We start from the raw sequence: 14010 nt of genomic DNA on the forward strand, positions 1-14010 counted from the left end.
TGATACATCCTGGGGACAGTGAAGACACAGGGGAAGGAAAGCCCAAGCCCACCTAGGAGTCTTGCAGAAGGCTCCGCAGAAGAGTGGGTTATGGAATGTGCTCCAAGTAGACCAGAAGAGGAGAGCATGTGCAAAAGTCTGGGGATTCAAGAGTGCATGGCAGGTTACAGGAACTCTAATTTCACGTGGCTAAGGAGACCAGAAGTCCGAGATGGGGTAAAACAGTCCAGTTTGTACCCTATGTTTCAGAAAACTTAATATGTCGTCCATCTCAGAAGTATCTCATATTGGATAACAGACAATATGGTCACTCTATGCCTGGGAAATAAGGTCTCAGTGTGAGGCAGAAATGGGGGAGATGAAGGCAGAGAGAGGCAGAGGCTGATGATAATAAGGGACACTGTGGGGTCAAGTTGAAGAAAAGTATTCTGTTAACTGAACTTTGTATGGCGTCTTCCCTCAGAGGTCATCTTATCCAGATGTTATCTAATTCACAGATACATCAGTACATCTATTGAAAGATGATTATTGCTATGGGTTGCCATTTATGGAAGACTTACCAGGTAAGTGGTTTCCACATGGTCTGGGATATAACCCAGGCAAACTCTGCCGACCCTTGTTCCTGCATATCCTGTAACTGATTCTCTGCCAGTAGGCCTTAGTGTTGACTTGTTTTTATGGTTTTAAGGTTGTGTCCTGAGACAACATTGGGCAATACCCTCAGGGCCTTCTGTTCCCAACTAGAAACTTTGTTAGGCTTCCCTGGAGGGGGACAGCTCAGGTGGGGAGTAGGTCTACTAGCTATAAATAACTTACTTTAAGGGAGGGGAATGGTTTGTAGAGACTTGCAAGAATAGTCAAATGAAATGAGTTTAATTGGGTCTACGATGATGTGATAACCAAGGAGCCGTGAGTTAGATGTTTGAATGTGCAGCCAACGGAAATAGTTTCAATATTTGCAATTCTTGAAATACATGAAAAGGTGGATAGAAAGGATGGGCATTTGAACTATGTCCCTGTGAGTGGTTTCCTTTTGTAGTGGCTCCTAAGGAAAGGTATTCCAAAGTAGCAGGTATTGGTTTGTGCTCCAAAATTAAATATAGCAGTCACCTCAAGGATTAGCTTCAGGATTAGCCCTGGTCTCCAGGGCCACTGGGAGCTTCCCCACTCTAATCACTGCTTTGACACTTGGCTCAGAGGGAGCATGAGGCTACTAGGAATGGACAGGTCACCCTGCCCTTCCCATTCCTCCTGTGTCAACCTACTGAAGGTTAGAATGAGTTTGGGAATCTCAGTGTATTAATTTGCAGGGGCTGCTATAACAAAGGACCATAACCTGGGTGGCTTGATCAACAGAAATGTATTGTCTCACAGTCCTGGAGACTAGAAACCTGAGATCAAGCTGTCAGCAGGACTGACTCCTTCTGAATACTGTGAGGAAGAATCTATCCCATGGCTCTCCCCTAGACTGGTACTTTGCTGGCAATCCTTGGCGTTGTTTGGCTTGGAAAAGCATCATCTCAACCTCTGTCTTTATCTTCTAGGGCATTCTCCCCATACATGTCTGTGTCCAAACTCCGAAATCAAGAGTCACATACTTCATCGACTGAGGCAGCTATGCACCTCAGCAATGCTCTGTGTTTTAATATGAGTGCTGAACACTGATGTTCACTCCCTGAAGATTCATCAAAACTTAGTCTTTGATTTGTGGACTTATCTGTAGATAGGATATATTTCAATTAAGAGACAAAACTTCAAAACAATTGAATAAGTCGCTCAAAGTTCTGGAAGTTCCTTGGTCATATTCCCCTTTATGTCCTTTTAGGTCTCTTGACAATCACCGTACAACTGCAGATTTTTTTCTCTCTCTCTTGGGGGCATGGGGTTGGCGGAGATGGAATTAACACACAGCAGCCATTCAGCAGGTTACATCATGGTCACAAGATGAATTATGGAAATTGGTGTAAGAAAACAACATAGTCCTACAAGATTTTTGAGCTCTTTCTGTCCAGAATTCATGCTGGCTTGTTATTTCCTGTTCCTAACTGAGGATAAAGAGTGATCTATATGCTGCATTTGTCTCCTAGCACCTAGAAGAGATCAAGAGTGTGCTTGAGTGTTAGCACAGCACATCATTCCCCTCTGGATTGACAGTCTCCCCAACAGAGGTTGGGCAAGAGGCAGGCTGTGGGCACCTCCTGTGTCTTCCCTAAGAAACAGGGAGATCAGAATAGCTTGGGCATCTGAAAAAAAGGAAAAGCTCATGGGTAGTCTCTGAATGTTGCTTCTTTGGGGCAGTGACAAGCCCTTTGAGTGGGCTCCATCTCTTGGGGCACTGAAACTATTTGCATTGTTTGACATAAAGCACTAAAGGAGTCCTAGCAAAGAGAAGAAAGTAATCACTGATTCCAGCAGGCCTCTAGGACATCACAATTTTAATATTGAGAGATTTTACCAAAAAGTCTGGATTTATAACTTTCCTTGAAAAATTGAAACGTTGGGCCTACTCTACCATTCTATCTACAATGTAACACCAATGACACCTTACCCCATGCCCCACACTTTCTGTTTCCCAGACTGCCTTTTTCCCTTAGTCCTTGGCACTTTCTAGTGTACCATTGTAGTTTATTTATTGTGTTTGTTTGTCTGACTCCTTCTGCTAGAATGCAAGTTGTTTTAGGGAAGGGATCTTTGTTTTGTTCAATGATACATCTCCCATGTGGGATATAGCAACCTAGTATTGAATGAATGAATGAATGATATAATGAATGAGCCTGAGGCAGTCACATCACCTACTTGGGCCCCTGAAGGCATATACATTCTGTGCACCTGTGCTGCACAATGGTCCCTATGGACCTGCACCCCTTTCTGCTCCTGCTACTCGGCCTTGGTACATACAGCACCCTCAGCTAGAACACTCTCGGCATGGTTAACTCCTCTGCACTCAGCTCAAGCTGTCCTTGATCCCTCAGCCAGCTCAACTCCCCTGACCATGGAGAATGACTGCCCTTGGTTTTTATAAAACCTCCTAGAGAAAAGTAATTCCATTTTTAAAGACCAAGGTTTTCATTTGCTTGTGGAGATGGATGTTTTCTCTTCATCCCCTGACCCCTGAGCTCAGGATATATACAAAGCTCCCTGGAGTGAGTCAGCCTGGGAACTGGTTCTGCAGGGCCAGGCAAGAAGTAACCACAGGCCAAGGTTCATAATTACCCCCTTGGTCCTCTGTTTACACGGGACTTATATTACCTGGGCCTCTTCATTGCATTGCATCTGTGTCAACACTGGTGGGGGAGGCCTGGCCACCCTGGGCATTGAGGTGGAGTTTACAAACAAAGGCTTCTGGGAAGTATCACCCAAGTGAGGCATAGAGAATTCTAGACTGACAGAGTTGGAGAGCGGCTTCACCTTCCTATCCAATTTTGAGGTGTGGATATTGAGACCCAGAGAGGGTAAATGGTTTACCTGAGGCCACACAGTGCGTGAGTAACAAAGTTGGCACAAGAACCCATAGATTTCACTATAATTCCTGAACCTGGGCTTCTGGAGCTGAGGTGTCAGGAACTCTAGGTTCAGTCTCCACTAGCTGTGGGACCAATGCATAGAAACTGATGAGAATGGATAGAACTTGGCAACACTTACCTGTGTTTGAAATACAGATGTCTGGGCCCCACCCCTCTTCCACTGGGTCTGCAGGAAAGCCCTGACATGCAGATTCTGCAAAGGTTCTTGGAGATGCTGATATGCAGGGCTACCTGGGAAGGCTGGGCCTGGTTGGTGCTCAGGTCCCTTCCAGTTTGCAGATACTCAGCTGTAGATACTAAAATGAGGCCCACACTCATGTGCATTCTTGTTATCAAGCCACAGCAGCAGGTCTTAGTGGGATGGCTCTGCTCCCAAGGGCACATCCCAAAAATTTTAAAAAATTTTGGTTTTCACATGATGAGGTTAATTCCCCTGGCATTTGCCAATCTTGCTCTGCAGACATTGCAAGGCCAGCCCCTCACAGTGAAGAATTGCCCCTGAGTCCTGCACAACTTTTTAATAACATCTTGCTAGAACATTCATGTAGGTAGAAAACCAGATCATGGTCACATGAGCCAAAATTTTGACATTCTTTCTTCTTTCTTTCTTTCTTTCTTTCTTTCTTTCTTTCTTTCTTTCTTTCTTTCTTTCTTTCTTTCTTTTCTTTTTTTTTTTTTTAAGATGTATTGATTTATTTGAGAGAGTGGGAAGGGGAGGGGTAGAGGGAGAGAGAGAGAGTCTCAAGCAGACTCCATGCTGAGTGTGGAGCCTGCTGTGGGTCACCATCTCATGACACTGAGATCACAACCCTGAGATCATGACCTGAACCAAAACCAAGTAGATACTTACCCAACTGTATCAGTCAGGCACCCCTCAATTTGACTTTCCTTTTTTTTTTTTTTAAAGATTTTATTTATTTATTCATGAGAGACACAGAGAGAGAGGCAGAGGGAGAAGCAGGCTCCTTGTGGGGAGCCCAATGTGGGACTTGATCCCAGGACCCCAGGATCATGCCCTAAGCCAAGGCAGATGTTCAACCACCGAGCTAGCCAGGCATCCCTCAAGTTGACTTTCATATAACAAGTGCATTTCTTTAAAAACATGGTTTTATTATACATGCTTCCTGGAGTGCAATCACCATATGGAAAGTTGCATGTAAGTTGACTTACTTTGTTTGAAACTTTACAACTCTTACTCTACCATTGCGGAAAAATCATATAACCAGGACAATGCTGCTTACGTAGTAATTGAGTCACCAAGGTGACACCTCCATACTGGTCTGCGTTTGTAACTTTTCAGTTTGTAATGATTGTACATAATTATATCAGGATCCTAATTTAGCCCTTTTTTTTTCAAATGTCAGGAAAAAAAGTGAAAGCAATATTCAAATAATTATTGTTTCCTCTTAAAAACATAGTTACCCATTGTAAGTTCATGCATCTTCCGACGTCTGTATGATTTTATTGCCCTGGATTTCACTTTTAAGGTTAGAACACTGTGCTGCTTTGCAAAAGAATTATATGTACAGGTAGGTATATCCCCTGTTTATAAAAAATATATTTTGTAACTCCCATAAATAGGGAGTCTTGGGTCTGGTTGGTTTGGAATGTACCGATCTATAAACAATAAAACCTGCAGGAGGACCATAGTAGATCTGAGGTTCTTGGACAAACCTTGAAAAGGCTCAGAGTGCCCTATGGGGCCAGGGACATGTTAGAAAGACTGACCAACTGTCAGGATCAGGTCCTGATGAGGAATGAAGCCAGACCGAGGCAGGGGGCTGGGCTTGGTTGAGCCAGTCACAGAGCGCTGATTGGAAACTTCCCTGAACTCATCCTAGACATGCGTGGAACACATTAGACTCATGTTCTGGAGTGCCTCCTGTAGGCCTGGCCCTGTGCTGGGTACATGTGTCTGCCTCCTGAGGGACACCGTAGCCCTGCGGTAGATGCTAGCCACCTTTGTTTTACAACCAAGGAAGCCCAGGCTCAGGCCATCAGGCTGACTTGTCCAGAGCCATGCAGTGACCTCTGAGTAGAGGCCAGTGTGTCTGTCTGCCTTCAAAGCTGTTCTGGTCACCACAGGCCGCAGCTGGTTTCCTTCTGCAAGGAAGTGTGTATTTATTTGGCTTCTGCTAAGCAGTCACTCTGGTTTTGATGCTTTGCTAGCAGTGATTGTGCCGTCTGGCCAGCAATGGGTGGCTTCCTCAGGAAAAAGTGGGCTTCCTTAGGAAATGACCCTTGTTTCTCAGAGTTCGGCCACTCTGACTTTTGGCTGAATTGGCACCTGGGACACATACCTCACTGAGCCAGTGCACCTTGCTGTCTATCCCGGGTGGCAATCTCTGGGCACATGCTCCCTGGCTCAGGTGCTCCCACGTCTGGCTGGCCCTTAGCTCACCTTGTCAAGGCCAGTCCTGTTGCGTCATCCCAACCTGTTGCTGTTGGCTGGTTTCCTGCCTCTCCGTGGGGAAGGCATTTTAGGCTCTATGAACAGAGTTCCTGCAGGGGGCTTTCCTGTGGCCATTCCTTTCCAGGAGGGGCTCAGAGCTGCAAGAACATCTGCCCACAGCCCTGTCTCAAGGTGAGATTCCACAGACAGTCCTCAGTTGGGTGGGGAGGTGTCAGAGACAGGAAAGGAGGTGTGGGTAGCACATTCCTGATTTTAGAGAGGGGCGTGTATGCTCCTGGATGGAGGGAGGGGTGTTGCTGACTTGGCCATGGACAGCTGCCATTTTAAGCAGGACCAGATTTGCTGGCATGAATTGTAAAAGAAACCATGTAGGGAGAAAAAAAAAATCCCAGACCATATTCCTTCTCACCCTGGCCCCTGCCACCCCAAGCCCTCTGTCATCAGCACAAATTGCAGTCCCTCACCGGTTCTCTATAGATATTTCCAGTCCTTCCCAGTGTTTTGTTATCCTGGAAGGCACCAGAGGCCAACCTGGGGAACATTAGTTTTCTTCAGCTCCCTAAAGAGTCATCAACCTCCCTAAATCATCCCAAGCAAACACATATTCCTAATAAAAACACTGTGTTCTCTCTGTAAGCAGGGTGTCCAGGGAAGCACTTCTCAAACTTTATCACGCACGTACATCACCCGGGGACCTTGTGGAAATGTAGATTCAGATTCATCATCTGGAGTGGGGGCTCCAAGAACCTGCATTTCTAGTAAGCTTCTGGGTGATGCCAGTGCGGCCCCTGGGGAGGTCACACTCTGGGTATAGAAGCCCCAGGCAACCCCACCTCAACCTCCCACTAGCCAGCTCAGCCTCTCCTTCTTTTTTTTTTTTTAATTTTATTTATTTATTCATGAGAGACACACACAGAGAGGCAGAGACATAGGCAGAGGGAGAAGCAGGCTCCCCATGGGGAGCCCAATGCTGAACCCCGGAATCACGACCTGAGCCAAAGGCAGATGCTCAACCACTGAGCCACCCAGGTGCCCTCAGCCTCTTCTTCTGAAGCCCCTACTGCAGGAGTGTCTGAGGTGGGGAGAGGGGAAGGAGGTTGGCTTATGTCCCCTCCTTAGCCAATGCTTCTTGCTTTTTCATATCTCTCTTCCCTCTGCAGTATTATTCTTTTATTTCTAGCTCCTTTGTTCTCAGCTCTAGCTTTCTCCCAAGGGACCACCAATATAGCTATAGGACTCCTAAGACCAAGAGGCTGTGGGGATTTTGTTCCATGTTGGTAAAATGTGATTCCCCTGTGAAGGCTGAAATTATCTCCCTGAATCCCCATCCATCTTTTATCACTGTCCACTTTCTACTTGATGCTTCTCGTGTAAATTCCTGATCTTACTCTGTCGTTAGGGAGGGGGGAGTGGACCAAGAAGCAGGGGGCCTGAAGTGTCTCTCTGTATTTCTGTATCTCTCTTTCTTTCTTTCTCTCTCTCTCTCTCTCTCTCTCTCTCTCTCTCTCACACACACACACACACACACACACACACACCCTCTGGGCTTTGCCAGGAACTGCCAAGAATCATGTTCCTTTCTGGGCCTCAATTTCTTTATGCATATACTATGGGGTTCAGCTGGCAAATAATAGAAGCCTTCTCTACCTCTAACATTCTTTGAGTTTAATAAATCAACCAGCATACTTTAGGTTCTCCCTACAAAATCTGAAGCCTTCACTTTTTAAAAAAGATTATTTATTTGAGAGAGAGAGAGAGTGCTCAAGAGTGAGCATGAGCACGGATGAGAGGGAGAAAAAGCCTCCCTGCTGAGCAGGGAGCCCGATGTGGGGCTGGATCCCAAGACCCCTGGATCATGACCTGAGCTGAAGGCAGATGTCTAGCTGACCAAGCCACCCAGGTGTCCCAAACCTTAATTTTCTATTCAAACTCCACCTCAATCTTCTGTGCGTCTTTAGAATGATCTTCACTTTCTCTGGGCCTTGGTGCCCTGATTTATAAGTTAGGGGGTAATGAGAATCACCTGATCTGGGCAAGTTAGGACCTAAAGAGAGCTTTGGATGTAAAGGTACCTCGTGTTGTTCTTGGCAAAGAAAGTTTCTTAGTCAGCTTGGGCTGTTATAACAAAACACAAGATAAAGCTGCTGGCAGGTTCAGGTTTTAAGGAAGATTCTTCTTTCCAGCTTGCAAACTGTTGCCACTTCATGGTGTGCTCACATGACCTCCTCTTTGTGTGTGAGTGGAGAGAGAGAGAGAGAGAGAGAGAGAGAGAGAGAGAGAGAGAGAGAGAGAGAGAGAGAAAGGGAGCTCTGGTCTCTTCCTTTTCTTAAAAAGACACTTATCCTATTATGGGATTTCTGTCCTCATGCTCTCATCTAAACCTAATGACTTTCCAGAGGCCCTACCATCACACTAGGGGGTAGGGCTTCAACATACAAATTTGGTGGTGGGGGTGGGGGGCAGACAAACATTTAGTCCACAACAATAAGGATTAGTCAATATAGTTGAATTGGTTGGTCCACCTGGGAAAAATGAGCAGACTGCCTGGTGAGCATGAGGAGCAGTGAAGTTGTACCACAGAAGTGTAGGCAAGAATCAGAGATGGACCCTGTCCTGCGATCAGCTGGCACAGAGATTTAACTTGAAAGGATGGGAGGTGGTAGCTAAGAAGGAGACGTCAGACCCTAGGATCTGAAGAAGAAATAAAGCAGAGGGGGTGGAAGTGGGAAGAGCAGAGTGGAGGAGATCATTCCTAGAATTCTGAAGTAACTCTTGATGAGTGGACATTGGCTGGAAGCCCGAGAACCTCTTCTGACCCTTCCACACAGAATGGATGCCTGCTGGGGGATAGCCGCAAGAGGGGTCAGGGTCTGGGGGTGTCAGCGCCTGATTCAGGAGCTCTGAGTGGCAGAGATGTCTGGGGCTTCCAGTGGGGTGGGGAAGCCCAGACACAACCCGCTTGACTCTTTCAGGGTCTTCGCCATCCTGGCTGGGAGGTCAGGAAGTGCTGAGGGGGTGTGCAGAGGAGGGCTGTTGTGCTAACAAGGGATTTCATCCTGAAAGCACTGGTTGGGGGTAATGATGGCAGCGATGACACTGACAACATTTGCAAGGGGATGGAACTGGGTACCGTCATTAGGGTCATCTTTGTTAAGATTTCAAGATTCCATCTGGGTGTCATTTTTAAATCTGTTGAAAAAAAAAAAAAAAACACCGCGTGCTGATCACTGATCAGTTCCGTGTAACTGTGCTCCGGGGAACTTTGCTTCTGCTGAATTAGTATTCTCCAGGCAAGTCATGAAAAACGTATTTGAGGTTTAACTATTTCATCTGAAAATAAAGGGTGACATCTGTGGTCCTGGGGGGCATTTCCCCTCGAATATTAGATGCTTCCCAACATTGCTCATGAGAATAAAGTAATATGGGTAACAATTTTTTTTGCCCAACACCTCGGTCCTGTTCATCATGTCCGAGGGGGGAAGGGGAGGATGGGGAGGGTGAATTCCATTTAGGGGCTTTTCGTGTAGATTTTCTTCTGGCATTATTGACCTCGAGGAAATCCCCAGGAAAGAGAGAAGGGGCAAGGCTCAGTCACCTGTTAAAATCTCAAAGGTCTCTCTAGAGAAGACCCGTCCTGAGCGGCCGCTCTGGCTCAGTGTGTGCGGTGCTCCGCAGGCTGAGTCCCTCAAGGGCTCCAAGGGACCGAGCGTGACCCTAAGTTGGTTTCTATAAAGTGCAACCTGAGGGGGGAGCTGGGGCTACCTGACAGGGAGGGGGGCGGCTCCACCCTCCCCGGAGGGCTCCCCAGGTGCCGGCCCCCGGCCCGGCCAGCAGGCGGCGCGCACGCGCGGTGGGGCCCGGAGGGAAGGCCCCGCCCCCGCCCCCGCCCCGCCCCTTCCCCGCCCCTTCCCCGGCCCGCCTCAGGCCGGAGCGTGCGCGCGCTCGACGCCGGGGCCGCGCACGCCGGGGCCGGGGAGCCATTTCCGGGAGGGGCGGGGCGGGGCGGGGAGGGGCGGGGCGGGGCGGGGCGGGGCGGGCGGGCCCGCGGGCGGTGGGACCTCCAATCTCGGCGGCGGCGGCTGCAGGGGGAGCCCGCGCTCCGCCGCCCGCGAGTCGGTCGCGTGGAGAGGAGGAGCCGGGCCGGCGACAGGGAGAGGCTGCGGGGAGAAGGAGCGGGGCGGCGGACTCGGGGCAGGGCAGAGGCGGGGGCCGCCGCGGCTCCGGAAGGGGGAAGGTCGGGCTGGGGCGGAGGGCTCCGGGGTGGGCGGGGGGCGGGGGGCGGGCGGGCGGCCGGGGGCGCGGGCTGGGGTGGGCGCGCCGAGCCCCGCGGGCTGGGAGGGCGGCGCGGGGGAGGGGCGGGAGCCGGCGACCGGTGCGGGAGGGCGCCGGGGCCGCTCCGCGCGGTGGGAGCGGACGGGGCCGCCGGGATGCGCTGATGCCTGCGAAGGGAGGAAGGGCTGCGGGTGGGGGCCACGGGGCGGGGCCGGGCCGCCCGGGGCGTCGATCCTCGGCCCGCCTGCGCTGCGGGCCGGGCTCCCGGGGCGTCCGATCCTCCGTCCGCCTGCGCTGCGGGGCCGGGCTCCTCGGGGCGTCCTATCCAACGCCGGGCTGCGCTGCGGGGCCGGGCTCCTTAGGGCGTCGGATGCTCCGCTGGGCTGCGCTGCGGGGCCGGGCTCCGGGGGCGTCCGATCCTCCGTCCAGCTGCGCTGCGGGGCCGGGCTCCCCGGGGCGTCCGATGCTCCGCTGGGCTGCGCTGCGGGGCCGGGCTCCCGGGGCGTCGGATGCTCCGCTGGGCTGCGCTGCGGGGCCGGGCTCCCGGGGCGTCCGATGCTCCGCTGGGCTGCGCTGCGGGGCCGGGCTCCGGGGGCGTCCGATCCTCCGTCCAGCTGCGCTGCGGGGCCGGGCTCCCCGGGGCGTCCGATGCTCTGCCGGGCTGCTCTGCGGGGCCGGGCTCCCGGGGCGTCCGATGCTCCGCTGGGCTGCGCTGCGGGGCCGGGCTCCCGGGGCGTCCGATGCTCCGCTGGGCTGCGCTGCGGGGCCGGGCTCCCGGGGCGTCCGATGCTCCGCTGGGCTGCGCTGCGGGGCCGGGCTCCCGGGGCGTCCGATGCTCCGCTGGGCTGCGCTGCGGGGCCGGGCTCCTCGGGGCGTCGGATGCTCCGCCGGGCTGCGCTGCGGGGCCGGGCTCCCCGGGCTGCGCGCGGAGGTGGCGGCGGGCGGGGCGCTTCCCCGGGCGTCCACCTGGGGGGCTCGCTGGGCTGGAGGCTGGGTCCGGATTCGTCGGGTCAGCCGTGGGAGGGGAGCAGGGTGCAGCAGGGCCCTGATTGGGCGGCTCGGGTGCTGGGGGCGGGGCGCCCTAGCTGCGAGTGAAATCGGAGCTCTCAAAGGAGGGAGAGAACCATTTCTAGACTGCTGCCGGGACTCTAGGCGGGCCGGGAGACGGTTTAAAGCTTTGGAAGTAAACAAACCCGGTTCCCTTTTGCAGAGGGGAGGCGCCGCGAGCACGGCCGAGGGAGGACGATGCCCGGTACGGACCTTCTGATGTTGGTGAGTCTTTCCCAAACATCCCCCCCACCCCCCCACCCCGCCCCCAAGATGAGGAGCTCGTCTCTTGAGTTTTATTTTTAGATCAAAGGATCTGAGCTTGTAGATCTCACTTCTGATGCTTGCTTCTGGTCGCTGAGCGTTTCTGCTGCCTTTTAATTTCGGGGTTACTGGTTGGGATGGCTAAATGACTGTACTAAATACATGAGTATATTTATATTGAATGGATATGAAGAATCTTTTACAGAATTCTTGCAGTTGATTTTAATCTTTCCCTTCCCATACTTCCAGAACAGTTTAAAAACTTCTATTAAATTTTGCCTGGGGCTTCCATTTATTCGTTTATAAGTGTTTGCCTCCCAGACTAGAGTTACGATTCCTCAGAAAGCAGTCATCATGTCATTATTTGTTGAAAGATGAATAAACAACTGTCATGGTGCTCTGTGTATAGTAAGTGCTTAGCAAATGCTTGTGGAGTTAAACTCATTTGAATTTAAGCTCTTTGGTTACGCTGAAGAATATGCCTGCTTTGGAAGACACTTTTTTCTCTCCAGATCTTTTTGTGCAGTTTTTATTATTATTATTATTATTATTATTATTATTATTATTATTATTTGAGCAAGGAGAATAGCATTGCCAAATGAGTGTTTACCAAAATGAGGTTTTATTCTTGGAGCATTTATGATTCCATAGAGGCTCTTCATTGTGAGTATTGCAGGGAGCTCATGGCTTTCCAATAGCTATCTTGAAAAAGAGCATTTTGTTTTTAATAAGCTGATTTTCTCTGAGTCTCATGTCTCTTTGTACAAAAACATTGATTTCAGAACAGTTTTTGTCCCTCTCCTTATCTCACTACCCCAGAGAGCTGGTAGTGGTCACTGGGAAATTGAAAAACAAAACAAAACAAAACCCAAAAAACCAACCTAGTAAAAAAAACCTGGGGGTTTCTTATACCCAGTGCTGACTTTCTGTGGTGGCAAAACCTATAAGGTGTGTGGGAGGGATAAAGAAGGAAACTAAGTTCTGTTCTGAGGCAGAGAGCAAGGATGACTTTAGAGACCTAGGTAAATACTTCGCTTATTCACAGATCCTGATAAAGAGTTCGCTTAAAATAGCCTCTTGCCTCAAATTTCATGGATTGTCAGTAGAGATGATAAATAGCCTTATGTGATTTTAAATTCTTATTTCAGGAACCATGTGTTAGAAAAATTGAGAACTATACATAAACAAAAGGAAACAACCCCCAATAATTACACTACTCAGAAATAACCACCTAAGTGGGCCAATGCAGAATGATTTGTAACAATTGGCAATTTGTTTTTCCTCTTACAGATCAGTATGTTTGTGTAAGTTAAGGTTTCCGTCTTGGGTGTAAGTAGGCTACACCTTCATACCCAGAGATGTGCTTGGGACTTCTTGGGCCTGTGGGCTCTCTTAAACAGTCTGACCAGTCAGTGCTTTTTTTATTCAGAATATTACCTTGGGTATCCGTTTTGTTTTGAAGTATTTCTTTAAATATTTTTTTTTCTTTATTTATTTATGATAGTCACAGAGAGAGAGAGAGAGAGAGAGAGAGACAGAGGCAGAGACACAGGCAGAGGGAGAAGCAAGCTCCATGCACCAGGAGCCCGACATGGGATTCGATCCCGGGTCTCCAGGATCGCGCCCCGGGCCAAAGGCAGGCGCCAAACCTCTGCGCCACCCAGGGATCCCTGTTTTGAAGTATTTCTGTAGCCACCACCATTACTTTTCATTTCTTCATTTGATGATCTAGAATATTTAGGTTGTTGATTTGCTTGTTGGTGTAAGGAATTAATTCACAGATAATGACTGGCTCTCAAGAATACTCAGGATCTGAGGATACTGAACATATTTCTTGAGGAGCTTTTCTGGAGAAGTTGTCATCCCTTTTGTGCCCATGCTGTGCTCTTTGAGGCCAAATGGTAAAGAACTAGTGGCCAGGCCCAGGTTGTCGCGGGGGGGGGGGGGGGGGGCAGTAAACCATCATTATCTGCATTCTTTAGCTACTTTGTATGAAGTGTGAGACATCATATTCTGGGCCCTCTAACTGGGAAGAAAGGACTTCAGTTAATAAAAGCTATCTCCATGCAAGGCAGTGTATTGTAGAGCCTCAGAAGTAGAAGCAATCTTAGCGGCTGTATGATGCAACTTCTTACTTGTGTTGTATGTGAATCCTTTTTAGAGCATCTCTGATGAATGGATATCCTGTCATCCATCCTTTCTGCTGGGGGAATACAATGGGCATAAGCTAGGACACAATCCAAGGTGGATCCAAGAATAATAATATAAGTCTAATAGCTAACAGTCATTGAGCAGATTTCACATGTTAGGTGCAAGAAATAGATATGCTACATGTTCATTTAATTTTCACAAAAACCCTTTGAAAAATATGCTGGCATCCTCCTTTTGTGGGTGAAAAACCAGGCTTAAGGAGGGTACCGCAGCTATGAGGTGGTGGAGCCGAGTTTTTACTACGACTGGTCTGACTTCAAATCCCTCCTTCTTACCTGC

The 14010-nt window shown here is 49.6% G+C and overlaps 1 protein-coding gene and 1 long non-coding RNA gene across 3 annotated transcripts in view; one reads left to right on the plus strand and one right to left on the minus strand.

Annotated features, from left to right (window-relative positions):
- The first annotated feature begins 6089 nt into the window (after positions 1-6089).
- SGPL1 (sphingosine-1-phosphate lyase 1) overlaps positions 6090-14010 on the plus strand; it is a 56367-nt gene continuing 48446 nt past the window's right edge. Inside the window, exons 1-2 of one of the 2 annotated variants that reach the window (XM_038534247.1) lie at positions 6090-6108; positions 11420-11481. In XM_038534247.1, coding sequence (XP_038390175.1) covers positions 11455-11481 — 27 coding nt within the window. In that variant the 5' untranslated portion in view covers positions 6090-6108; positions 11420-11454. Of the gene's footprint in view, positions 6109-10003; positions 10172-11419; positions 11482-14010 lie in introns of those variants that run through there. The other variant, XM_038534246.1, reaches the window with a different exon arrangement.
- On the minus strand, positions 7416-9800 carry LOC119876193. Its single transcript, XR_005357930.1, has 2 exons — positions 9533-9800; positions 7416-9126 (listed from the first exon to the last, which is right to left on the minus strand). It is a non-coding gene; the product is annotated as an uncharacterized LOC119876193 (long non-coding RNA).

Source organism: Canis lupus, chromosome 4 (genome assembly GCF_011100685.1).
Source record: "Canis lupus familiaris isolate Mischka breed German Shepherd chromosome 4, alternate assembly UU_Cfam_GSD_1.0, whole genome shotgun sequence".
Taxonomy (NCBI): domain Eukaryota; kingdom Metazoa; phylum Chordata; class Mammalia; order Carnivora; family Canidae; genus Canis; species Canis lupus.